The sequence below is a fragment of the Strongylocentrotus purpuratus genome, unplaced genomic scaffold (assembly GCF_000002235.5).
Source record: "Strongylocentrotus purpuratus isolate Spur 01 unplaced genomic scaffold, Spur_5.0 spur5_scaffold_13, whole genome shotgun sequence".
Classification (NCBI taxonomy): Eukaryota; Metazoa; Echinodermata; class Echinoidea; order Camarodonta; family Strongylocentrotidae; genus Strongylocentrotus; species Strongylocentrotus purpuratus.
The window spans coordinates 29862880-29890630 of record NW_022145598.1 but is presented as its reverse complement, the minus strand read 5'-3'; the positions used below and the strand labels follow the sequence as shown (position 1 = coordinate 29890630).

The 27751-nt window shown below is 36.6% G+C and overlaps 1 protein-coding gene across 1 annotated transcript in view; it reads right to left on the bottom strand.

Annotated features, from left to right (window-relative positions):
- Positions 1-27751, bottom strand: part of LOC587274 (laminin subunit alpha-2) — a 60131-nt gene that overhangs the window by 18441 nt on the left and 13939 nt on the right. The window contains exons 2-24 of the mRNA XM_030983687.1: positions 26079-26381; positions 19358-19477; positions 18744-18845; positions 16105-16222; positions 15048-15257; positions 14450-14532; positions 12782-12937; positions 11778-11918; positions 11338-11505; positions 10891-10992; positions 9657-9886; positions 8745-8856; positions 8022-8135; positions 7318-7445; positions 6718-6804; positions 6038-6252; positions 5360-5466; positions 4299-4479; positions 3692-3828; positions 3123-3187; positions 2472-2634; positions 1826-1966; positions 728-910 (exon numbers count right to left, since the gene is read on the bottom strand). Coding sequence (XP_030839547.1) covers positions 728-910; positions 1826-1966; positions 2472-2634; positions 3123-3187; positions 3692-3828; positions 4299-4479; positions 5360-5466; positions 6038-6252; positions 6718-6804; positions 7318-7445; positions 8022-8135; positions 8745-8856; positions 9657-9886; positions 10891-10992; positions 11338-11505; positions 11778-11918; positions 12782-12937; positions 14450-14532; positions 15048-15257; positions 16105-16222; positions 18744-18845; positions 19358-19477; positions 26079-26381 — 3366 coding nt within the window. The remainder of the gene's footprint in view (positions 1-727; positions 911-1825; positions 1967-2471; positions 2635-3122; positions 3188-3691; positions 3829-4298; positions 4480-5359; positions 5467-6037; positions 6253-6717; positions 6805-7317; positions 7446-8021; positions 8136-8744; positions 8857-9656; positions 9887-10890; positions 10993-11337; positions 11506-11777; positions 11919-12781; positions 12938-14449; positions 14533-15047; positions 15258-16104; positions 16223-18743; positions 18846-19357; positions 19478-26078; positions 26382-27751) is intronic.

Sequence of the window (27751 nt, the reverse complement as noted above, 5' to 3'; positions counted from 1 at the left end):
ATTTCTAAAGGACCTTATTATTACCCCAGCTTTAGCTCCGGCAACCATAGTGCTCAGTACATTCAAGGAAAGAATCCTACCACGTACCCACTTTCTACACCTGGGTCAAGTGTGGCAAATGTAGATGAATGTCTTGCTAAAGGACAGTGCCGCGGTGGGATTCGAGCCCCACATCTTCATTCTTCACAGTCCGGAGACTTATCCACTAGGCCAAGACATGTAAGACTCTTCCAACATCACCACAAGGATTTTAAGCAGCTGGGTTATATGCTTGAGTTTAAAGTAGAAAAGAGACAACACTATCCAAATATAAGGGAAATGGAAAGGACCATTAAACTGCATTGTATGTCAGGCTACATAACATCAACCTGAAACCTGACAAAAAGAATAACCTCCTCCTCCTCCTCATTCTTTGTATTCTTCTTCTAATTCTTCTCCCTCACCTTCCCCTTTTCCTTCTACTTTCTTCTTCACCTTCTTCCCTCCTTTCTACTTTTTCCCCATCCTACTTTTCTTATTCTCTTGTCTTTTATGCCTTTTCCTCTTTTCTTTTATTCCTTTTTTTTTTTGTCAGCATATCTCTGTTATGATTATCATCAGCGATGACCTCTTTCAGTCATAGACACAATACAATTTGGTGATACAACTTGATATAATTCAATTCACTTCAATCAAAATTATTGATTATAAATGCAAATAATTGAAGTGTATACAACACAAATCTCACCATGTTGCCCAGGAATACCGGAGGCAGGTTCCAGTACACGTCTCTGGTCCTCAGAGCCACCTGTGCAGCAGTGATGTTCACACCCCCTCCAGCTGAGTAGTGAGTTACACCAGTCTGTGTTCTTCTCAATCTGTTAGCATCACTGACAAACAGCTCACTAGCATCCTCCTCTGCCATTTCGATCTTGAAGAAAAGAATTTTTTTAAAGAAATTTATTTAATCAATCCATCAAATAGATCAATTTCATATACACACATCCTGCTTGTGATGCAGTCAGCTTCAGTGCACATTTCTGAGTCCCAAAAACAGAAACATCGTCATATTTATCATCTTCATTATTGTCATAAATATCATCATCATCATCATCATCATCATCATCGTCAACATAAGAATCATCCCTACCACAATTGCAAGGAAGGAAAGTGACTTCATACACTCAGCCTGTTAGTGATGAAGTCAGCCTGATACTCCAAAACAGAAGCAGTTTGTATGCCACCCTTCGATTTATTATCTTCATCAATATAAACACTATCATCACCAACCTCATTATAACCATCTCCGATCAGTTTCTCTATTTCCACCACCACCGTCATCATTGCCATCATCATCACCATCTCCACCACCATCTTCATTCCCATCATCATCTCCACCACCACCATCATCATCATCATCTCCACCACCACCATCATCATCACCATCTCCACCACCATCTTCATTCCCATCATCATCTCCACCACCATCGTCATCATCATTCCCATCATCATAATCATCTCCACCACTACCACCACCATCATCATCTCCAACACCACCATCATCATCATCTTCATTTCCTTCATCATCATCTCCACCACCATCGTCATCATTGTTTCGTCAAGCAGATTGACTTCATATACGTGCACATGTACACTCACCCTGCTTATGATGTAGTCAGCATGAGTGCACTTCTCTGAGACCCCGAGGCAGAAGCAATTTGTACAGTACATCATCATATTTATCGTCTTCATTATTAAAAACAAAATAATAACCATCATCATCGTCATCATCATCAACATCATCACTACCACAAGTGCAAGAAGGAAATTGACTTCATACACTCACCCTGCTTATGATGTAGTCAGCTTGATCGCACTTCTCTGAGACCCCGAAACAGAAGCAGCTGGTACAGCCGGAGGGTAGCTTGGGTTGAAGACTGAAGCTGCCTTTGGAACACTTACTGCATTTCTTTCCCTGGATGTTGGCCTAAAGGATGCCGAGTAAACAAGATTACAGTGCAATCCAAGATTCAAGTTTCAATGTCCATAATTATCCATAATAATACAGAAATTTGTTTCCACTTGGCGTTACATACATTATAACCATAGGAATAAACATGATATTGTATGCTACCGAGAACCAGAAGGGTGTTGAGCTATTGTTGAATCCATTCTTACTTAATCGTTTCTTTACTATGATAGTCTTTTCTTCCTGTTTTTTGTTTACCTTTGTGTCCGCTTGCTTTTTAGACGATACTTTGTCTGTTCTTTTCCTACGTATTTCATTCTCAATCATAATCCTCCTCTTTCTCCTACATGTACTTCGATCTGTTCTTCTTCTCCTCGATCACTTTCTCCCCTTCCCCCACTTCTACTTGCTTCCCTGCCCCTCCCCTCCTCCTCATTTGTTCTGTGTCCACTTATTCCCTTCCACTTTTCCTGTTACCCCTTTTTGTGTTCTCCTCCTCCTATCTTTTCTTCTTTCTACTCACTTTACACATGCAGTTGCCCTCCTCATTGCAATCACAGAGATCACCCCTGCAGGTAGATGGGTCCCGTCCTCTTCGACTGCAACGGCACTTGCGGCATTTTGGGTAACCATAGTAACCAAATCCACAGGAATTGCATTGCCTCCCTTCGTAGCTTTTATAGCACCTGTAAATTACAAATCATTGGCAGGGGTGTATTGTATTGATTTTTCAGTCTAATTGATACCAATTTTCATTTGTAACAGACATTCACTTGTAGGTGTACAATTATTACAGAATTATATTTTTTCATTCTTTTCTCACTCTCTCTCACTCTCTATCTCTCTCTTTTCAATATTAATCTGTAATTGCCTCCACACCCTTCCCTCTCCCTTCTCTCATTCTCTCTTTCATTCCATTTCTTAATCTCTACTCTCTCTCTATTTCTTTCCAATGCATGTACACCATACTTGTATTCGCCGTCATACCCCTCACCTTTGTTTCCGTTCTTATCTCTCTCTTTGTCTCTCTCTCTCTACTTCTATGTCTTTCTCTAGTTTTTAGCCTCTCTGTCTCTCTGCCTGCCTTTCTCTCTTGCTGTCTCTCGCTCTCTTTATCTTTCTCTCTCTTTTCTCTTCTCTCTCTCTTCCTACTATGATATACTTGATGACTAACCTGCACTGTCCTGTAATAAGATCACACTGCTGACTTGATGATCCTACATCACTACAGTTACATGGCTGAGGGTGAAACATAAAGTGTACATGATAAAACCTTTAATTTTGTATATACCAAAAAAAAGGTAGTTGCAAATGAATAAAGACATCTTCAAAAACAAAAATTATTAACTCGCATTTATGATTAGATTGCATGAAAATGTTTTTTTTGTATACATTACACCACAAAATAATCTTCAAATCTTTGTTTAATTGCTAATCAAAATATCCCCAAAAAACATTTTATTCTGTTGTCTTTTTTTGCTATCTACAAAGGAAAAAAACAAAACTTTATAATAGTTTCTATGAACTCAAACTCTTTAAAATTTCAAAATAAAGTTTTTGGAATCATAAAGAAAAATACAACACAAGAGCCCTTTTCATAAACATGCATTGTATCAGAAAAAAGTTACAGAGATTGATATGACTGAACTAAAAGTTTCTGATTGGCTGTGAGCATATTAGTTACAAAATTGATGCAGCTGTATTACAAATGAGATCTATATAGAAACAGGAAATAGGACTGACCTTACAACCAAACACAGAGTTATATCCCCATGTCTCAGGAGCACAGGAGTCACACCGCTGACCAATGACGTTGGCTGGACAACCACACTGACCAGTCAAAGAATCACATAGACCTCCAGACTGCTCACATTCACAGGCTATGGGTAAAGAAAAGAGGAATATATATCAGTTTTAGGAATACATGTACATGTAAATCTGCTGCAGGTGCATGTATTTATCCACAAGTACTCCAGGAATATATATATACTTCAAGGATTAAATCTACTTCAGAAACTTATCTACATATACATGTACTTCAGGAAAATAACTGCTTCAGAAATAGATCAACTTCAGGAATATATCTGCTTCAAGAATCTATTTTGCCTACAATTTAATACCATTTGTTGCAACATACATGTAAGTCAATCTTTCAAAATGTACTTTATTGCATTGGGGTACAAAAAAAGAAGATGTAAAAGAAGTTCTGGCATGGACGCCCAAAACAACAAAGGGCTGACCATTTCGCTCCTTTAAAATCTCTGTCCTACACTTATTAGGTACAATTTGATCAAAGGATGTGAATCTCAGAATCACTAAATCTCTCATTCAAATCCTTATCATCACTTACATTGGCAACCGTTCTCTCCAAAGTTCCAGAAACCTGCCATACACTGGTCACAGAGCCGGCCAGATACACCTAGCTTGCAACTGCACTGTCCCGTGATGACATCACAGGTATCGTCCAATGAGCCAGTAGGATGGCAGTCACATGACTGGCAACCCCTGGTGCTTAGGTTGAAGTGTCCAGGCTAGAAAAAGAGAGATGGAATAACTTTGTTTAACCTTGACAGTACCACAAGTTTACAAACAAGTAAGTAACATATTTCTGTGATCTTAATTTAGTATATTGTAACTTGTTTTGGTACATAATTGAAATGTAAATTCATATTTCATGAATTGGATCGAGCAAAAGAAAGACATTATTTCCCCTATTCAAAAATATTATATGAAACCTCAAAATTTGGGTAACAGTGAAAGGGCTAACCTTGGACTAAATAGAAATAAGGAATCTCATTTTATGGCATAATGTGTGAATATATATGTATATATATATATATACATATCATTTGGTCTTGAAAGCTAAATCACAAGAAGTATTAATACAAAAAATGGATATGCAAATATATTGCATTGTCTTTTTTGATGAAATTTTCTTTATGCCATAATCGATTCAGAATGTGGACTTTTGCACTGATTCTAGTATACATGCATGTAGCAACAGCAAAAGCTTGAAAATTTAGCAACAAATAGGCAACTCCAAAATAATCATTCCCCCTTGCAAACTCAATTTGTTAGCTGCACTTTCCTGTAATGTTTATTTCTTACTGTATTTCATAAAAAATGCACAAGCAAATGTACAACTCCATGTAGCTGTTCTTATCCAACTGTCAATTTTTTTTTAATGTAAAGCAAAATTGTTGACAACCAGATCACATTCCCTCGATAACACATCACCTAAATCCCTGGCCTAAATATTGAAATTCCAAACGACACCGTAGATGAAGTGAATCGGACAAAAATAACAAGAAATTAAATTAAATCCAGCGCTACCAGAGACCCAGGCACACCCCATCAGGGGTATCTGATTCAGGGTAACATGGATTATATGTAGGGGGTCTACAAACTTACCGAGCAGGTGTCGCATTGCCGACCTGTGACATTTGACCTGCACTGACATGACCCTGTGACCTCGTCGCACTGAGGGTAAAGGGAACCTGCCTCGTGACACTGGCATGCTGGAGGAAAGGAAATAAGAATTTGGAAACAGGATGAGAGATGTTTATACAAATTGGTATGTCAGGGCTGCTTATCAATATCTCCACGTACAGAAATTATAATCATAATACATCACTTCAAAAACAAAATGGATATCCATATCCCCTTCCCATTAGATTTTCTCTTTTCATTTCAGTTGATCATTAAATGCTTCAAAAAGAAGCATAAAAGAAGCATGCAACTGTGTCCTGAGTACAAACAAAATATTTACTATCTCATACTTTCCTTCTCTTCTATATCACAGAATATTTTATTACTTCATTATTATCAGGAGCAGATGAACATAGGTCGAAATATTGACATTGCTAAATATTCATGTCAGTTGTTTTCATCTATGTTTGTGAACTAGTGAGAAGAAAATCTATGAACTAGTTTCCTTTTGGCTATCCTCAATAACTAATTAGTAATATTTCTTTGTTTCTAAACATTTCACAAGCATTTCCTTGCCTGGAGATAAAATAAAAGGTAAAGGTAAGTCCAAGAAGAATCCATAAACAATAAATATTGCTTAGTTTAATTTTCCCAACTAACCTTGGCAGGTCCTCTGGATGGCATCCCCGTAGAAGCCGAGGGCGCACCTCTGACAGTGGTCCCCGACGGACCCTTCTCTGCAGAGGAGACACGCCCCTGTGTAGGTATCGCAGCTGCCCGGTGAAGAGGTGTCAAGGTTACCGTTACAGTTGAGCGAGCAGGGCCTACAGGCTAGGCCGGTGGTCATGGGGTCGCCATAGAAACCATCCACACATCTGGGTGAAGTAAAAAAAAATTGGAAATTATCAAAACAGTATTCAAACCAACAAATATACAAGCAAGAAAAAACATGTACATGTACTTTAAAATAGATTGAGAAATCCATCTCATCTTGTTGTATGTAACATGAAAGACATACACTTATTTGTATCTGTACACAAAACCCCTCCAAAATGTAAAATTACACCAAACAGAATATATATATTGTGGAAATAGAGAGACACAGTCAGCTTTAGTGTTGTTCCTTCAAAAATATTATCACTACTAAGGCAAACATAACTTCAGATTGGCTTGTTGAAAAAATAATTAACGTAAATTAAATCATTTCATGAAGGTTAGTATCTCAAAATATTGATTTAAGAAAGCTTTTAGTCTTTAGAAACAAGAGAGTAAAGTCAATGGCAGCATTAAACTCTGCAACAATTTATAGGACAAAAAGTCTGAGAAACAAGTTCTCTTACTTATCACATCTCGGTCCTCCATGGCCAGTAGCACACTGATTACAAACAAACCCATATCGATCATCAGCTATACAGGTAGGGCTGAAACTAAACACAAAGAGAACATACACCGATCATAAATGATGTAAAATATTTTATTGTGTCATGAAATAAAGTTAATATTTTACCTACTTTTATTACCTACTCTTTATCATATGAAAAATTAGAAACATCAGAATTAAGATGAGGAGTTAATGTTCACTACAATATGACAGATACAATTCCATTTGTATCATGGCACAAATACATGTAACTCATAAAACCATTGATATCACAATAAGGAGAAGAGCAATTCAGATCCCCCCCCCCCCACCTTCACTGTCACAAAATGCACTGCAACAATGAATACAGAAACTTATATAGAAATAGCTTGACAGATAATCTACAGGTTATGAAACTCATATTTTTAAATAACATTTTCAGTTTTGTAGATTCTACAGTCCATGTACTCATATACACTGAGATGTGCTCAGGCTCTTGGCCAGGCTTGGGGCCAGCCTCGGGGCTAGCTCCAGCTTCGAGTAACATGGTCCAAGACCCGTCTACAGTATGACTCCTCACCTTGATCCCTGGTCCTCCCTGGGGCAAGCACAGGGCTGGCAGGCATCAGCTAGACCGGATGTTGCATCACCATAGAAACCAGGCAAGCAGGACTCACAGTGAGGTCCATATGTGTTGTGATCACATTGCTGGAGGAAAAAAAAGCAGACAGTGGAAATGTATATGAACACCAACAAATTGGAAATGTCTCCATGATCAATTAATTGTTACACCAACAATATTTTAAAACTCTTTAGAACACCTTGTAACCTAAACAGAATGCTACAGACAACTTTTATTTACCTGCTGAAAAATACATTTGACATTTGACAATACAGACAGTTGGTAAAGGTACAATTTCATTGTGAATTTCCGGTTTATCCTATCATTATAATGTTATTCCCAACTTCTGTCTATAAAATACATGAAATGTTTCCTGAGATGTCTTACAACTTTATGTTGAATTACTTCAACTTTCTATTGATAATTTTTTTTAAATGTTTAAAACACATCTGTGTAATATTACTCCTATAGAATGCAAAATACAAGGACACCCTCTGTGTTTTTGCATTTTTTTCTCTGTCAAGACTCTCACATGCTTCGTCTTCCATCAATCAAATCCATCCTTTTTCTTTCCGACTTATAACATAAATTCATATATCTTCTTCTTTTTTTTGTGCAATTGATCTTGAAAAGTATCATGAGAAGGACAGCAAGTAACTTACTGAGCATTCTCCCATGTAAGGATCGCATTCCGGGGAATGGTTGTTACAGTCGCACCTTTCACAAACCCCACCGTAGAGGGCGTTGTTCACACGCCGGTATCCGTACTCGCATGACTGACAAATGGAAAAAAGATAAGTAGCAACCATGAGTAATCATCACCTAGACATTATGTTGTATATTTCTTTGTCTTCTAAAAGGAGAGGGAATACAACATAATATACCGGTACTGTGAAATAAAGACAAAGATACTTTTTTTTGTTCAAAGGTACATGTGAAACTAATTTTCTGAATGGTACGAAGTACAAAGAGAGCAGTGCTTGCCATCCTGATTTCAGTTCAGAACATCTCACAAATTCATATTCTCATATTGCCTAATTTGGGTCATTCTTATGGTTCATGCATAGAGTTTTATCAGAATCTGTATCCTTTCAAGGCCTGTCTTGTCCATCAATTTGTATTGCAGATTAACTGTATTAGAAATGTGAAACTTGTGAAACAAAAAAAGTGATCACATAAAAGCATCTGCATTATAAACAAAGGAATAGGAGTAAGATAGAATATACAAAAATGACAGAACAATTACTTACATGCAGAATTAAACACAGACTTTATTAGATCATTTTTAAACACTTCAACTGATCTGCTGTTACGAATCTCTCTAGGGAGAGCATTCCAGAGCGATGGCCCTGCATGAGCAAGGGTTCAGAAAAGATTGATCTTACCTCACATGAAAAACCCTCATAGGTTGGTGGACATTCACATTGCTCTACACTGGCTAGGAACGATGCAGTCACCGCTGTCCTCTGGACCTCCTCAAGAACAACATTCTTTAACCTGCACATTTTGAAAACAATGACATTGTATCAATTTGTGTGTTAAAATGAATGGGATAGTAGTCCAGCACCTTTTGTCACGATGACATTACCAATTCATCAAATTTGAATTGCTCATATCTATAGTGATTACAGCTTTCAAATCTTATAACTTTCTGATTTTGTTGTCTGATTTAATTCAAACTTTCACAAGTCTGCATCTCTGATTTGTATGTTTTCTCTTAGAGTAGTTGTCTGTTGGATTTACCTATAATGCTGCACTCTATATGAAGGGGTAGATGGAGGGTAAAGTCTGGAACAAAAACTCCCATCAGAGGTCAACATTTTTGAAAGGTAAATCACATGTCAGTTCATGTAAAAAAGGATTCACAATGTGCACCCCCCCCCCTCCCACTTTTCCACTAAGATCCACATTGGCATGTACATGTTTACAAATTATATGTCAAACATGAATCCTTGATAGAATACCAATCTGTTTCCTTGCTTGTGATAAATATACATAAATCTGCATAAATGTGCTAAAAAGCTAGATTATTTTTGAAGAAGCAGATGATAAACGATAACAAATAAATGAGTGAAGATGAGGAAGCATACATATCCAGATATACCATTATTTCAATGTCATTTATTACCTTGATTCTCTTGGCTCTTTGCTTCCAACAAATGAACATAAATCTATATAAATGTGCTGACAAGCTAGATTAGTTTTGAAGAAATGGATTGTTACTGATAAAAATGAATGAGTGAAGATGAGGAAATCGACATATCCAGATATAACATTATTTCAATTTAAGTTCTTACCTTGATTCTATTGGTCTAGTATTATATGAAGCCCTGATCAGCAGCGCTCTCACATCAGACAAGACCCTCATGAACTCCTCTGGTGTTGCCCTACGACCCATGACCCCGGCCGAGAGGTCAACATCAGGGGTCAGGACGAACCAATTCGTAGCAGCCATCTGGATCCTGGCTGTCCGCTCCTCCTCGGGACGTATGTACAAGAAGCTCTGGTAGAGACGCAGACGGTCACCCTGGAAAAAATATATAATGGTATTATGCGTTACACTTGAGAAACAAGAGTAATATTCACAGTATGGTGACACTGAATAATCAAAGGGTTTACCCTAATGGTTGGAGCTGGGAGCAGCTCCTGCAAAAAACATGTTCAATGGATCGTTTGGATTTTCTTTTGATATATTGTGTGCCCTTCTATTTTAGCATTTCCTTTCACTAAATGCACTTTTGAACATCATTTATAATGATTTGTTGAATAATATGAAATTCAATACTACATGTGATTGGAATCAAGATTTCAAGATTTGCCTGATAGGTATTGCTAAGAGTTCTCAACTTAAAGTCTGCCAGAATGACTGACTTGCTTGCCCTGGAGCTATATATCATGAACACACACAATCATTGTACTGCTTGTCAGGCAGAAGGGCTTGAACATTTCAGTAAAAATCTATTCCAATTGTAAAACCTTTCTTTGACTGCATCAACAATGTATACTACACATTTCAGTCCATATCTCGTCCAAATTGTTCACGATGATATCACCAATTAAGCATCTTAACCTGTTGACTGCTGAATTCTCTTATTCCCAAAGGCTTTATACAAGGACCACCAGGTTCCACCAGGCAATGGATAATAAATTTCTAACATTTATCAATATTAATAATCTGAATTTATATAGCGCTTCATACAAAATATCTTCTCTAGGCGTTTTACAGATATTATTACCCCAGTCATCAGATTCATCCACGCACAATGTGCACCATCTCCATTCTCTGGGGAGTATTCCTACCATATGGGGACATACAGTGTATGGCAATTACTTACACAAAGGCTTTCGTCATCCTACCACCTCCTCATTTCTCTCCTGGGTATGGAGTTTCAAATGTAGATTAATGCCTTGCCAAGGGACAAAAAGTGCCGTGTCGGCACCCAAAAAAGTGCATTTGCCCCCTTCTCTCTAGGCATGCATATAACAGTATACTTACACAATCCTGTGAAAGTAAAAGAATTCATGACATACCTCGATGACGATGTCTGCATCTCTGGTTGGTTGTTGGTATACGTCCCCTCTCTGAATGCTGTAACTCACAGTGAATGTCAGGTAACCTCCATGAGATGATAGCTGGAAAATAAACAAGGACAAGTCAGACATTTATTGGCATTTTTTTAAAGGAACTTAATAAACAGCATAGCTTATAGAGTTTGACTTCCTCAAAAGCATTTTGACACAGTGTCATTCATAATCAGGTAGAAGAATAATAATTAAAAGAAAAGAAATAAGTACCAAGTATAGCGAAGTATACAGACAAAAACAATGAAATGATATGGATGATGGATGTAAGAAAAAGAAAAATAGAAAGAGAAGGTAAAGAATGGGAGTCAGAAGAATGAGAAGATAGAAGAGGAAGTTTTAGAATGGAATGAATGATACACGTCATAGGGTAAAGCAGTAACCAAACAGACCTACCTTGTTACCAAGATACTCTCTGGAAGCCAACCAATAATAGATGCCATCCCCCAGGTCTTCCAGCGCCTTGTAATGGTTGATAGAGAGCATGTCCACGCCCGTGGTATCAGGGAAGGCATAGGATGAACGCTCTACGTTAGTCACAAACCATCCCGTCAGCGTGGTTACCTAGATAGAATGAACATTAAAGTAGACATTAATTGATTTTAAATATTGATTTCATTTGTACCCTTGTATATTAAAGGGAAGGTTAAATCGAACAAGGTTATCAAAATTTCCTGCGGAAACATTCAAAGTATGGTAAGGATTATTATCAATTTTAAAACAGTAAAAAAAAAAGCCCCACTTTCGCACTTGAAGAGCTCTCCGACCACTGCAGGGATTTGTGACGTCAATCGAAAGAATCATAAAATAGTCATTATACTATCTTTGTTACAAACCTGTTCGATTCCCCAGGGTACACTGGTACATTCAGTAGTGATGCCAAAGCAGTAGCACTCCCCACATCCATCAGAGTTATCACCTGCGAGGTTGAAGAACCCTCTCTTACACACGTCACAGTTAGATCCTTCCACATTAGGCTACGAGGAGAGAGGAGATGAAATGACAAATATAAAATGCCAGTAAAAATCGATCAGAGGGCCTGAAAATCACCTAGAATGAGCTATTTTGTACACACAACAAAGCCTTTCTATGACCTGAAAGTAAATCGCCAGGGCCTAAATTCAGGCTTTTGTCTGAAAACTGGCATCCCTGGTCTATGAAATGATTGAAGAATGTCATAGTCGAAATTGTCTTTAAAAGTCATCTTTGGATAACATGAAAAGTAGCATTCACTTCTGACAGATGGATTGGTCAGGTTCTACAATGCATTTTCCTTTTTTTTTTACAGTGAGGCAGACAAGTTGGCAACTATAGACATGTGGTCTTCACGGAGAAGTGGTCCTCAATGGTGTATTGCTGTTTGATCTACAACCAGTTTGTGTTCTATTCATATGGCCTAATAATCATTTAATCATAAATAATAATAACCATCAGATAATTATTAGACCTTATGGATGATAGACAAAATGGGCATTATACAAACTGGCAATTAAACCGACTGGAAATTAGACTTAATAAGCAATAGACCAAAATGTTACTGTAAAAGTAGAAATATTCACGGTAAATTTAATTTTGGGCGGGTTTCGCTCTAAGATTGGCAAGCCCGAATTTCAGAACTCGCGAAAATATAAGCATGATTTCTTATGCGTGCTTTGAACGGGCTGAATTGCGTGCAGCGCAAATTTAAGAACCATCAAATATGTTTTGGGGTCGCTCAGAGCGAAAAATTAATCACGCAAAAATAACAGCGTTTACAGTAGTAGACTGATTGGAGATTAGGCCAAATAGAAATTAGACCAAATGGCAGTCAGACAGACAGACACACAGACGTGCACCTCACCTTGCATACACATGGCCCTTCACATGGGTCTTCATTAGAACTGCCAGCATTGCTGCACAGACACTTCTCACAGTCCGGGTAACCACGGTAACCACGAGCGCACCTGTCGCAGCTTGGGCCAGCGTAGCCCTCCTTACAGAAACAGTCCCCTGGATTCTAGTGTAGAGGAGAAGGATAAACAAAACAAAGCAATTACTGAGAGGTTATGAAGCCATTAAAGGAAAACTTGGACAATGGTCTTGCAATTTGAAAGTAAATGAAAGAAACCATCTAAATGTAAAAGTTATTCTAAATGGATGATTATGTACTAAATAGAAACAATAGTGGATAGAATGCAAAAACCCAATTGACAAATTTCTGAACCTTAACAATATACTTTTATTGTGTATTATGAGGCTTTGGAATCTTAAAAATCATCATGAATTGACTAAACACTTCAAACAATGAAATGTACTGCACACAGACGTGCGTACATGGGGACTACATTTTATGTGGAACCAGAATTTAGTCCACAGTTGAAAACAAATCCTCGTCCTATCAGAAACATAACAGCACTGTATATAAAGAGCAATGCTTTTTGTGGAACATTTTCAGTATTATATTCTTTCCCATGGGAAAAGGGGGAAAAGGGGGAAAAGAAATCTTATACCATCACCAGAACATACCATCAACAAACGCTCTTTAAATCAAATAAAATGTGGACAAAATGTGCAGCTCCACAGGGAATAGTTAATGTGATTGCCAATAATCATTCTGAGTATTAGTTTAGTTTTAATAGAAGAATTGAATGTGGAGGGTTAAATGTTAATAACGTCATTTCAGGAAATTAGAATTTGGACAGAAAGCAATTGCTTTTAATTCAAAGTTCTCTGACTCTTCCTCTGTACTTTCCGATCATTTTCCTTCCTCTTCCTTTTAATTTTCCATTTTTCATCCTCTATGTTCCTTCCTACTCACTTCTTTGCATCTTGATTGTATTTGAGTTAAAGGTAAAGACCAGTATTGGAAACGCCCCAATTTCAAAAAATGAAATGGAAGCTCTCATTACCAATCATGTGAAAGAATATGTTTTGACTAATACATGATGATAAAAAATTTGCTGAAAAACCGCCTACTAATTTATATATTTGGAAAATTTGTTTCTCTCATGGTCTGTGAGAGATATAGGGTAGTCCCATATACATCTTTCTGTGTATAGTGCTTGCAACTTTACGAAGAATGGGCCAAATTTCTTATCATTTTGATAATTCCAGAACCTTGCAGATGCTAGATGCTGCTAGATGATCAACCTTTTCTGATTGACTCCACAACGTTTCTTTCACAATGCAATCGCATGACCATAACTGGTCTTTACCTTTAAAAATAATAATAATCATATTGGAATTGGTACAGTTGTTTGTACCGGAAGTTATTTCACTTATATGCAGCCTTTCGTACGTTTAATGTTATGGAAAACAAATGAACTAATGAACTTCTTCTTTTTTTTAATTATTAACAAAACAGATTTATACTCGCTCTCCTGTTTTTTCTGATATATTTTTTTTTCCTTTTCGTCCATATTCAGCTCAAACATTCAATCTCTCTTTTAGGGAGTTTACTATGTTAATTCTTTCTTGAGGAGTCCCTCTCAAAAAGCTTCCCAAAGAATCTAAACATTCATAAACTTACCATATCATTGACTTGGCTCCGCTCGTCCTTCACACAGTTGTTGTTAGAATCTGGCTGTGTACCGATGGCACTGCATCTGCACTCTGTAACATTGTAACAAGAAGAATTGGAAAATATAAGTTTGATTCTTCAGACAGTGACAGTCAAGATTTGATAATAAACTACAGTAAATGTACATCATTGTACACATACAGTATATAAATCCAAGTAATATTGCTTATATGCAAATTGAACCCCCTCCAACACACACACACACAATCATCTCAAATGTGTGAAATGTGTCTGAAGGGCTTAATATGTACTTTTGAATGAACTGCACAGAAAGCACTACATTTATTGAACTCATTTCAGACTGCATAAGCTGACAACATACACTTTATCTTGATTGCTGGAACCAGATTCCACTGAAAAGAGGGGAAATTCAGAACTTCAGGCATTTTCTAATCTGATTTTGTTTGAATGTACTTAATATGTCATTGAAGATACATGTACATCAAACTGGAACTAATTTCATTCCAATAATTTCATTCAGGTTCTACATAAAAGCAAATCAATTATCAAGTTCATTGAATAAAGGACTCTTTCATAACATCCTTACCTCTACATGGCGAGGGATCAGTAGGCTCCACCCCTAGAGGGCGGTAGAATCCATCTCGGCATGTCTGGCAGTTGAGTCCATCCGTGTTGTCGCGGCAAGCTACACAAACTCCTCCCCCATTGTAGTTCCCATCTTCATCTATGCTGAGGCTCTGGGCGTCGGCCTTGGCGTCATAGTAACAGTCATCAGCGTGCCCATGACAATTACAAGCTGGAACGAAAAATGGAATTTCAATTACATGTTTGATTCTTATAATGTTATGTGGGAAGGTATTAGCATCAAAGAAAGTCACAAGACTCTCTCTTATCAATAACATTAAATTTCAGGTGAAAAGTGACAACACAAACATGAAAACATGGCTCTTCTCCACATTGATGAGAATGCCCTGTATCAACCCCCCCCCCACAACAACAACAACAACAACAACTTCCAGAAGACAGAAATCTATTCATACCCGATCAATTAACAACTGGAACGGGCTACCCCAATCGACAGTCCAAGCGCCATCTATTAACAGCTTCAAATTTGAACTAGAAAAGCATTGGCATCACCATCCTCTCAAATATAACCCTTATCAACGTAATAATGCTGTGATTGTCAAGATGCGCTCATAAGCTGATGCTTCAAGCCTCAACAAACAAGATGGTACAAGATGGAAGAAGAGTGTTAAAAGAGTCATACTCTTGATATACAAAGTAGTAATGTACATAATTCTTGGAGATTGGCAAACAGATATTTACTACCTAAATATGAGATCTTATTCAAGTTTGAAGCAGAGGCATTTTGAGATGCTGCAACTGGTAAATGTAGTTAAGTTTTCTCAATAAAAGGGCTCAAGTCTGATTTGAATTGTACACCCAAAAGAAAGAGAATTGTACTCAAAAGTACATCGCATCAAACATTTCAGAGGAATTGGCATTCTTAGGAAAACATTATTCATTACAATACTTACGTCTACAGCAATTGCCAAAGGAGGATTGAACCTCAAAAGAAGTACACTTGCATTGAAGATTTTAGAGGAATATTAAGGGGAAAATGAGGCTTTTTAAATACTTACGTCTACAGCTATTGCCAAAGTCAGTATTGCCTGGTCGCCATGGAAATTGCTGAAAACCCCTGCAGCATTGGTTACATTGATCACCGCAGGTATTATGCTCACATATACATTTCAGTGCCTGAGAAAACAAGGAGTAGAATGAGATAATGGAATTAATTAGACACAATAATAGAACATTAAACAATGGCAAACAACATTAATTTGTTAAAGTGTTCATACAGTGCATATGTTACTAACATTACAAGCAACATCACAAGAAATACAGTAGGCTTGCGGGTGCACCATGTGAGAGAGAGGGAGGATTGAGAAGTCCTGAAAAGGACTCTCGGTAATCTGTCTTGAGGGTGTGTAGTCCTAAAAAGGACAGTTGGTGTAGTCTTGAAAAAGACTGTTGGTTATCTTTCTTTCTACACACCCTCAAGAAAGATTACCAAGAAAGATTTTCATTTTCTTCCATTTGTATGCATTTCTTGGAAGACTGTTTCCTCAAGATTTGACTGCTCTCATCATCATTTTTAATGTTATTATATTTAGTTTTGTTTGTTCCCCTATTGCTATTCATGTAATGTTACAGGTTAAACCCATCAACCTCAAGCCCATGACTTCAGTGTGACAGACCCTTTATATCTTTTATATGTATCTACATGTACATTCACATGATTTTTTTTAAACCCTGAATTAGATTAAATTAAATAACACTGTACAAGACATTTCCATCTTTAATCCAGTCTATATTAAGGTCAAACTACATGTAGCAAAAAATTCAAGACAAGTTTCCAAAACTTCTGCTTCAGAAGCACAACACTCATCCATCACTCAGTATTACTCTCAACATCCATTTACCAACTGCAACACATAACAACATCAGCTGAAGAACTCTTCTCACAACAGAAATATGAGATATGTATTTATCACTAAGGTCAATGTTATTTTGACCCTGAGAAATCATCCATCGATCGTCAGCAAGCCGTAACTCTGGGGGTCCCCCTGATTAACTTCTGCCGCCTTGCAAATTACTAAAACGATACACATACTCATTGCATCCCTTATCCCATGTCATGCATGTCAGCGGCAGATAGCACATTTGGGATGACCTCTGACCTTTGAGGACACCCTCTGTTGACCCTGGGACATTCCAAGGAATGCAGTCATATTGAATAATTGGTGGATTTCTTGCCACTGTTTGTGAACTTGCCAGGTTCAATCTCAAGGACAGATCGCTACAAGGGGCCACACCCCCAAAGGCAAATAGTATATATATATTTCAAGGTGAATAGTGAATAGTAATCACTATTCCATGATGCATGTCTGGGACATGGAGAGAAGGTGTTAAAGGTGGCGCTTTAACCCTTTTGGGACCAGAACATTTGTTTCTGCAACTGGAAGACTTGTGCACATGAAGCCTACATGTACGATTTGGGTACAAAACGCTGCGCCAGGTTTAGTCGATACACACTTGGTTCACAAGAAGAAGGAAGAAAAAAAAGGAAATATAAATGTAGAAGGTACTTTTAAAAGTTCCTTCACCGTCCTTGTGAGTCATCCTACTAAACTACAAAAGTAATTTTGAGAGCCTTAAATCTTTCTTAAAGTATACAAGTTAAAACCCTTTTGAGTCTCAACGGTTCAATCCACTTACATTACTTGCCCCCACAATGCAGAGTTACATATCTGCTGCATAAGGTATAATATAACACATGAACTAAAAACATCCTGCAAATATGTGTGTTACTCTCCAACTTTGATGAAGCAGTTAGATACAAGTAGTGTGACTTCATTCTTACTTATGGCCGCTCCAGACCAACTCAGAAATAGTTTGAAGATGAACAGCGACAAATGGTCAAATTGTTGACCATGCTGGTACAAAGAATCTCATTCTCAGAAAGAGAAACTGCTGGATAGGTGATTTTTCAAATAAATCACTCTTCTGGGAGTGATTGAAAACCAATCTTCGAAAAAAGTGATAACCTTGGAATTGAGATAAAGCACACCCTCAAACTGTACCCTAAAAAGTGATTTTTCTCTAGAGATAAACAGTTTGGGAACTATTAGAAGTTTGATTGATAGAATTTATTTTTGAGAACTTTTAGAGAGAGGAGACCAAATGAAAAATGGGATGCCTACAGTGAAATGAAGAGTGTCTCCATGTTCTCTGTCTCTCCCTCATATTTAACCCAAAAAATCTGTCTATAGTGTAAAATATATCAGCCCTGTCTCTTTTCTTTTAATCCTTTCTTTCTCATTCTCTTCTGTCAAAATCTCTCTCTCTCTTTCTCTCTCTCTCTCTCTCTCTCTCCCACACACTTACACACACTCCTCTTTTTGTCTCTCTATCTCTCTCTCTCTCTCCCTCCCTCTTTCTTTCTTTCTGACTTTCTCTCCATCTGATCTATCTATCTCACTGCTTTCCAAATAAATCTTTGAAGCATCTTTAAGATTATGAAGAACTTTCTATCCACAACTTTAAATAATCTAAAATAAAAAATCAGAATCAACAAAATCTGAAGAAATATATTTGCAGCTTTATACCAAAGCTGCAAAATGACCATGCCATTCTTTACCATACATAATGTAGATCTTTCAACCAAGGAGTTACCACAGAGTTTCTGTGGTAACATGGTACCATACAGTATACTTACCAGATCATTAGGACCAGCAGAAGGATTCAACACACACTGCTCTGCATGGCCGAAACATATACACTGCCCTCCTATGGATATATCTTTGATGGAATAATAGTACTGAAAAACAAGAAAAATAAAACATTTCCATAAATTTGTCATTTTCAACAGGATGCATCACTTATTGCTACTTATCTGTCTTACAAAGTATATTTTTTTTCTTTCATTCTATAATGAACACATTGCTTTATTCTTTCAATGTTCAAATTAAGATACAAAGGAAAAGTGTCCCCTTAATTAGCATGAATGCAAAATCCCAAACAAACGATTTTCTTTTTTAATGGCAAAATTGTCATTTCAATTTCAGGTAACACAAAATTGCATTATCTCTCACATCAATTTCAATTTAATTTCAATTCTAGGTGGAAGTGGGGGCGCGGTGGCTCAGTGGTAGAGCAGTGGTCTCGTAACCGGGAGATCCCGGGTTCGAAACCAAGTCAATGTGCTTAATCCTCACTACCAAGTCCCTTAGAGAGGACTTTAAGTGTTCGGTCCCCTGGCTTTCGTGCTTTCTTACCAGTAAGGTAAAATAATCATTGACCATCAAAAAATGAAGCTCATCGTTATCTCACCCTTCTTGATACAATGGTATCAACGTATCTAATCCCTCTACTGTTAAAGGTCATGAGGTCAGCATGTAATGTCCGGATCTGTTGAAGGCGGAGTCTGATGAAGCGGGCTGAAGTGAAATCCTGCAAGGAAAAATATGAATAGTAACAGAAATATACAATTATCACATCAAGTAATACAGAAAAATTTATACTACACGTCTAAATGTTAAGAAGCTTTAAAAAAAATAGTAACTCATGCCTCTGGTACCATCTTTGGTGGGTGGAGGCATAACAAACAAATTAACCAAAACAAATTGTGCAAAATCCTTAAATTAGCATCTCTTTGTGAGGCAGAGAGATCATTCCATCTATGATAGATGGAAGAAAAAAATCATAAACTAGCTTCGGTGGGTGGAGGCATAACAAACAAATTAACAAAACAAAAATTGTTGTGCAAAATCAGCATCTCTTTGTGAAGCAGAGGGATCATACACTAGTTATTTAAATTAGCCTTTTGGGTATACTGGTAGTTTGCAGCTAAAATCTTTCTTTAAAACACAATATAATTTGTCACAAATTGTGTAAACTTGCATTTATACCATTACGCTGTGGTGAGGCAATGCCATTAAATTGTTCTAATAATTATCAACACGAGCCATGAAGTACTCAATTCTCTGAACAAAATGATAGATAACCATACTTTTTTATAGCGAGTGTTAAATCAGTGGACTCTAAAACATGACAAAGGAGAGGAAGCATGTGGATTTTTATGTACTTAATAAATGAATTTTAGAATGTTCAATGATTAAAGGGGTATCATTATGATAGATGACAACATAATTGCAAGTAATAAATATTAACTTCACTCAAGCATGCTACTTGTTTGCACTATGAATCTGAGCTAGAGCGATCTACACGTAATTTCCCATTTTTATTTTACGAGTTCAATATTTTTACAAGCTGAATAGCAACTGCATTGATCCACGGAACCACAAATGAGGGTGTTATCCTAAATGGATATTATCACCAAATTAGCCGCGTTTTTCTCCCTCTCTAAAGATCTAAAAACACAAATGGAGGATTAAGTATGAAAGGGAATCAGATTTACAGAAAACCACTCAATACCAAGTTTCTCATTGGTTTGGGGACCACAGGACAGATCTGAATTGGATAATATGATTTCATAAAGCGGCCAGGACATCATTACACCTCTTAGGTCAACTAGAGAAACCCATCTGCTTTTGTCCTCTCAAACCGGAGAGCAAATAATTGCAGAGAGCCTTTGCTCAAATCTTATCCCTCATTACAAAAAAAAACATCCCTGTTCAAACAGAAGATCTGTTCACATCAATTCCAGATTCATGACCTGAACAACAACTCTTAATAACCCTCTTTTCAGATTAATTGATGTACATAATATTGCACTGAAATAAGCATTAAAAGGTATCTTAAAGATAAGCTACTTAATAGCACTTAAACTTCGACGGTAATGGCAGAGAATTGTCTAAAAAGTAGGATCTATCCATAGATGTTTTCCACAAAAAAAAGGTGAGCAGCTAGCACTTTTAAGGGGGCTCTGTACAGAAAATACTGACATTTCAAAATCCATATCAATTATACGCTGTAAACCAGATGAGCATCAAATGAAATTAAACATATAGTATAGTGCTGGTTCTCTGCAGATACATCAATGTGTAATGTCGCAGCATTTTGGAGAAGAGTGACCCCTCCCCCCCCCCCCTCCCTCCCCCTCTCATTAAGACCACTCACACAAATCTGTAACAATTAAACCTTAATCTTGGCATAATGGGAACACATCATCTTCAAAGGGGGAACCTCCGTCAACAGAGTGAGATGGGGATGAAAAGAGAGCAATCTTCATATCAAAACTTTACCTTTCATCGTCAATATTTGATTGGGGTACTTTCAAACTAGACCATGGAGAGGTCAAGCGGTATTAGAGTGCGAGCATTCAAATAGATTCAACGCAATCACAGATTGTTCCCTTCCTCCCCAATCATTATGCCATCATGCCATTGTACAAACATGGTGGTTTTTTATGTGTGTATCATGGGTCTATAGTTCGATTATCCAATAATTGAACTGTAGCCCGCTTTTTAGTTTTTATCTAAGTTTACCACTTATCTTCTCTTTCTTCTCTCTATTCTTTGTGGTAACTTTTTGTATAACTCATAAGTCCACTGATATGTGTAACATTCAACTGCAAGAAGATTAATGTTTGAAAGATATTGAATTGAATTAGAAGTAAATTAAACAACAAAGTTCTTCTAGGTAGGTCTACCATCAAAGTCATTAAGATAACCCTGTATTAAATATCGTTTTTAATTATTTTTTGTAATATAGATTTTTTGTTGCTGGTACATTACATGTATAGCTGCTGATGAAATTTTAAATCAAATGATAATAGTAAGATTAATATTTAACATTGATATCAATGGCTTCAAAACAATTTCATTAAAGGTGATCTTGAGTTTGAGTAATACTGAGAAAAAATTCTTAGCCGATATTCATCGAGAAATGCATTTTTTTTACCAGCTCCATATTCTAATGATTTGGGTCCACCTCTGTGTAATTTCGCTTTCCTAGGTTAACTCAAAATTGAAATATCCCTACTTCTTTGGGATTAGCTGTTTAATGAAAACTCTGTAAGATAGCATACAAAGCCTAATCTATATTCACAAAGTGCTGCACAATTTAAGACAATGTCCTTGAAAGCCTTCCAAAAAAATTGTATTATTTATTTGGGGACTGAATCTGGTTATATCTCGCTGAGTAAATGGGGTAAGACCGGCCAATACCTGCCACCTCGCATGCAACTATTTGTTTAGGTGCACTATGACAAGAAGAATTGGGTACAAGGAGAGAGAAAAGCAGGCAAAAGAAGCAAATAATAGACCAAGAAAAACTTCCTTTCTGGACGCCTGAATAGACGCATTGCTCGAGGCGTGAAATAAAAGGTCGAAAAGCCACACTTTTTACAATGGATTTCAATCCACGAGGCAATGTAAATAGGGAATCGTGAAAGGCTGATATTAGTAAAAATGCCATTTATTATCTTACGGTCTTCTGCTTGAACTTGCAGTGAAAACAGTTGGGACTTTGGGGAAATAAAACCGTTTCTAAACCCACACAAGATGAGGTTCAATTGGGGAGATTTGAACGTTTCCAAACAAGAGACACCCTAAATTCTTCTCTTGTTGTCGTTTGGGCAAGCACGTTGAACAAAGTTCCATGATTTACCTGGTGGGTTGGGCAAAAAGAAGAAGAAAAAAAGAGGAAACCGACAAAACTCCATGATGGCTGCATTAGCAAGTTATGATTTTAAAAGTTCAACAATCTTTTCATAGATTCCAAACATTTGCATAGACCTCTAGGTTCAACTGAAGGTCAGTTCTGTATTTAGGTTAAAAAAACTTTGGCACCATTTCTTGTAATTATCATTTTATGTCATGTGCATGACTGGAACATGAATTTTAGAGACATCTGAACAAAATTAAGGTGTATGTAGAATATGCCAGACCCCCAACCCCCCTCCCCTATTAATTGTTGTTGTTTGTCTTGGTTTTCCTTCTTGTCACAGATTTTGTAGATCATGCCCAAAAATAATTCTTAAAACAACTTTTCATTCTCTTTTTTTTTTCTTTCCGTCTTGCTGCCTACAAATTATAAGCTTCATTTTGCATCACTGTAAAAATGTGTTTAAATCACTATCTTCATCAGTGAAGAGAAGTCACACAAACATTCCTATATAGGCCTTATTATTTTCAAAATTACATTCAAATTGAAGCCATGAGCAATTTTTATTCATTAATATACCAACAACTGTTTTCCTTCAGAACTGAGATTTAAAATTGGAGGAGATAAAAACATGTGTGCCATCGGAGAAGTGGCACTTGCAACATTGTGAGTTTATAAAGTGTCAGTTTTGTTAACTAACATTCCTAGATAAATATGATTATAAGCCACGCATCTTGGTCATCCCAAGCTGTTAAGTCACAGTCAATTAAATTTTCAAATTTATATTCTTCAAGCCTTTGGTATTCTGTTCATGATGTTACATTGAGACCCCTAAGACACCTAAGAGTCAGTGATATACGAGAAGTTTAGAACACTTGTGGCATCTTGCAAATGACACTTGTAATATTACAACCGTAGAAAGACGGATTAATATGAAAGAATTTGGGTGTCATTTTCTTTTTACAGCCCTTGATATAATTTGATTCTGATTCAATTGCATCTCACTTCATAGAACCCTAAATTTTTCAATTACAATCAATTAGATTTTCTGGATAACATACTTGATGCCCTTGGTGTTCTTTTCATTCTACATTGACAACCAACAAAAATGAACCTACAGTAAGAGTAAGTGATACATGACACGATTGGAACATGCATGGCGTCACTTGTAAGATTGCAACTGTGAAAAGGTGGTTTATTGTGTAGGAATTTCAGTCTGAATAAAATGGGACCTGTTGATTGCATTGGGTGTCAGTTTCGTTCACAATTTCTTTTCCATAATGTGGTTACATGCAGGACTCCCATTTCAATATCCTGATTCTCACACATCGGCCATCGAGAGACAGAAGTTTATTCAAAGTTTCAAAAGCATAAAATTTGAGGGGGACTTAAATGTCCTCCAAAACGGCTTTCAGCAAATGATATCCTTTTTAACTAGTTCATGTCACAAATTTTCTGCACACATTTTCCTGCAAAGACATATTAAATGTTCCACTCCCAGGAATTTACAGAATTCAAATCTGACTGAGAGTGAGAAATATTCCCGCTATCTAGTCTTGAATAATAAATGGGAAAATATTCCTACAGAGTAAATGTACATGTTAAAGTTCTTTCAGCTGTAGTGCATAGTCAACTCATCTGCAAATTTAGTTCAGGCCGTTATCAATTGATTAGATCTCGGTCAAATTGAGGCAAATGGACATGAAATATTACTTCTCCAAATAGTTGATTTTACGATCTCTGCTCCCTGCATGCAGTTCTCATCATTACAAGCATGCAACACAAGAGAACAATTGTCCCTGTACTAGGAAAAGACATTCAGTCTGATACTAGCTCTGTTCACACGGATCCATCGTAGTTTAAAATTAAGTTTTTAAACCCAGAAGGTTCACACAGGACAGCAACAATGGGTATTTAAAGTTGTCTATAAGCCACGAAAAAGGTTAATTTTAACTTAAAGCTGACGTAACCTCAAAGTTAAGTGCTTCTGCATGGCACATAACTTCAAGTGTGGACCCCCCCCCCCTGCACCATACATGTACTTGTAGTTATTGCGCTAACATTAATACCTGAGGTAGTTTGCAACTTTGAGTTAAGTTTGTGTGACAAGTAGGTCCACACGATGCCCCTAACTAGATCTTCAAAGTTTAAGACTATGACCTAAACTTAAACTTCTAGTTAGTGGAATGTCATGTGAACCTCATTATTATTTGGTTGGGAATGTTCCCCTTAGCATTACCGGGAGACCTATTATATCTTCTTTTAACGATACTACGATATCTTTAAAAGAGTTTGTGAAAAATAGAATGATTTATTACGAAGTATACTCGACTTGACCTGAGTAAGCACAATAAATTTTCCATCACAATAAGCTTCTACTAAAAATCCAAACGTTGTCATCTTTTTATGAGAGGAAGTAGAATACAATCGCTCTCTGTAGTAGCTGGAAGCTGATTAGAATTGGTATCGCTAGTTGCGTCACTGTTGTGCAGTAGGCCAAGATTTTAAGGGCCTTCATTCATAAGTGCATTAGGTTTGTTAAAGGATATGCCAGAAAAGTCCCAAAGTTGATTTTGAACTTAAAAACATGATTTACACACGTATGCTTAATATTAGTGGCCATAATGGCAAAAGAATATTAACAACAAAAAATCTTTTGTTTATAAAACTAAAGGCAATTTTTTATTTTATTTATGGGAGCACATACAAGTGTTGACTAGTCAACTAATACAGGTGCTTTTATGTTGATTAAATAGTATAGAATAAACTTGCAATATCACTTAATAAAAATAGATTTTGGAGCTCATATCTTGAATATAGTATAGCAATGTGGAACCCCTGGCATACAGAAAAGAATAAAATTGGTGAATGGGAACACTTTAAGTTTAAAATTTGTTATTGCCGCCACGACACAAAACCTTTAAATTATTCTTCTTACTCCAGGCAATACTATTAACACAGATACAATCCTATTACTACATTCTATGAAATTTTGACAGTTAATATATTTATGACAAATATCATCCATTACAAGACTCTCTCAGGCAAACTTCAGTTCTCAATGATGGTCCACTACAAATTCACCTCATTGATTGGAAATCAAGTTCTTTTCACACATATATTAACTTACAAATTGGATTTGGAGCTGACATTTTCTAATGCCATATTTGCAAGCTGCCAAGGGGTGATGAAAAAGGTATTTGAATAACACTTTTGAATGAAAAAACTTATCAACTACAAATTGGGCACTCAAGTCTGACAACGTTTAATGGGTGAGTAGGATTCTACTGTTGCCCTACAACACGGTACACATAGCCTGCCAAATTTGATAGTTACATTTAGAAAAGTGAATTTTTGACGATCAAAACAGTTTTAAGTGGTACCCAAATCATATCTTAAATGAATGAAACAATCAAGTATATTGTTAGAGCAAATGTGGTCTTTGTATACAGGTGGTCACTAAAGCAGGTTTGACTGTACTTACTATTAAAACTTGGCTCGGATTTGTAGCAGTAGGTCTCCCATTAATAATTGACGTGTGTATCTCGCCATTCTCTAGCGGTTCTAACTTGGAGTAGAGCGACGTGCATGAGACCTCATCGTCCCGCGAGAAGCGGTGCATATCCCGCGACGGAACGATGCCGTACTCTTTAACGCACTCGCTCTCTGAAATCGCAAAGTACTGCCAGGGCTTGTACATTTCCCCATCTAAGGAGCGCTCCAGGATCCAGTTCCCCGGCCGCGGTGAATTTGCAGCTTTGACGATCACATAGGCTACTTGGTAGATCTGAGGATTTAAACAAAATTGAGTAAACAAATTGTTATTTTTTAGCAATTTCGAACTGGGATTGTAATTTTTAAACTTCTGTAGTTTTTTCAAATCTTTAAATTAATACAACAGTCATAATATGACTTAGCTACAACCAAAGCATAAATGTCCAGTTGGAAGTTCACTTTAATTAATATTTCTTATCATTGAAAGAAAAAATGTATGTAAACTTAAATATTTGCTCAACATACAATACAAAAAGAGAGGAGTTGTAATAATGGATGTTTTAGTCAGAAAAGGCTAGAAGCCTACACTTAAACATTACAAGTAATCATTTATCCACTGTGTCTAAACTTTGCATAAAATAACATTAGATGTCACTATTTACTCATTGATGGCTAGACTTTGTATTAAATAAGGAATATGTATAATGTGAATGGTTATTACCATAATAACATACAGTTAATATCTTCTGTAAATATTAAGTCAAATTCATAACTTCTCCAGAATTTTCAAACAGAAAACCACTTCTATATATAGAATAATAAAAGCAATATCTTGCAAAGCGGTCATAATGCACCAGGTCAATAATAATTTTTAAAATACCACAAAATACCCATCTCCATTTTCTAATCCCCCTGTGCATAACTTATTTGTTTGCTTAAAGTTGTATATGGATGCTACCAGAATAAATCTGATATTTAGCAGCAATAACGATATTCAAACAAATTGCTAACAGGGGCCTAGGGATATTTGCACTGGCCAAATCACTTGTCAGCTTGTGGAATGCCTGTAAAATGTGATATCTATCTCAAAACGAATTGTTTGTTTTCCATTTATTCATATATCACTTTAAATATGAGTGACAATCAACTGACAAGTACTGTTTAAGGGTTAAACTAACAGAGACAATGTCAATGTGAAGAGCAAAAATCAAAGCTAAATCTTCAAAGCATGTAGGCGGTGAACATCAATTGAGGATAGGTCACAAGTTTTTAAGATTTATTAAATTGGAGACTTTATTTCAAAGCATTTAATTAACTGTTTGGAACAAAATCACTAAGTTATATTGATCATTCATATGTAGTGGATGTGTATAATTAAATCATATTCTCTCTTTCTCTCTCTCTCTCACTCCAAAATAATTGTAAATTTCTCTCAAATCGCTTTACAATGTTCTTATATCTTTAGACGGCATCCCCCTCTCTGTCCCTCTCTTCACTTGCATCTCTAATTTTCCTATCTGAATCATTATTATGAGGTTTTCTCCCAATTCAATTCATTCTCATTAAAATCCTTTTTCTTTTCTTTTTCTCAACTTTTATGTGACTGAAATAAGGACAATATCACTTTCTGATCAAAAGTTGTGGTTTACAGTCTACATCAAC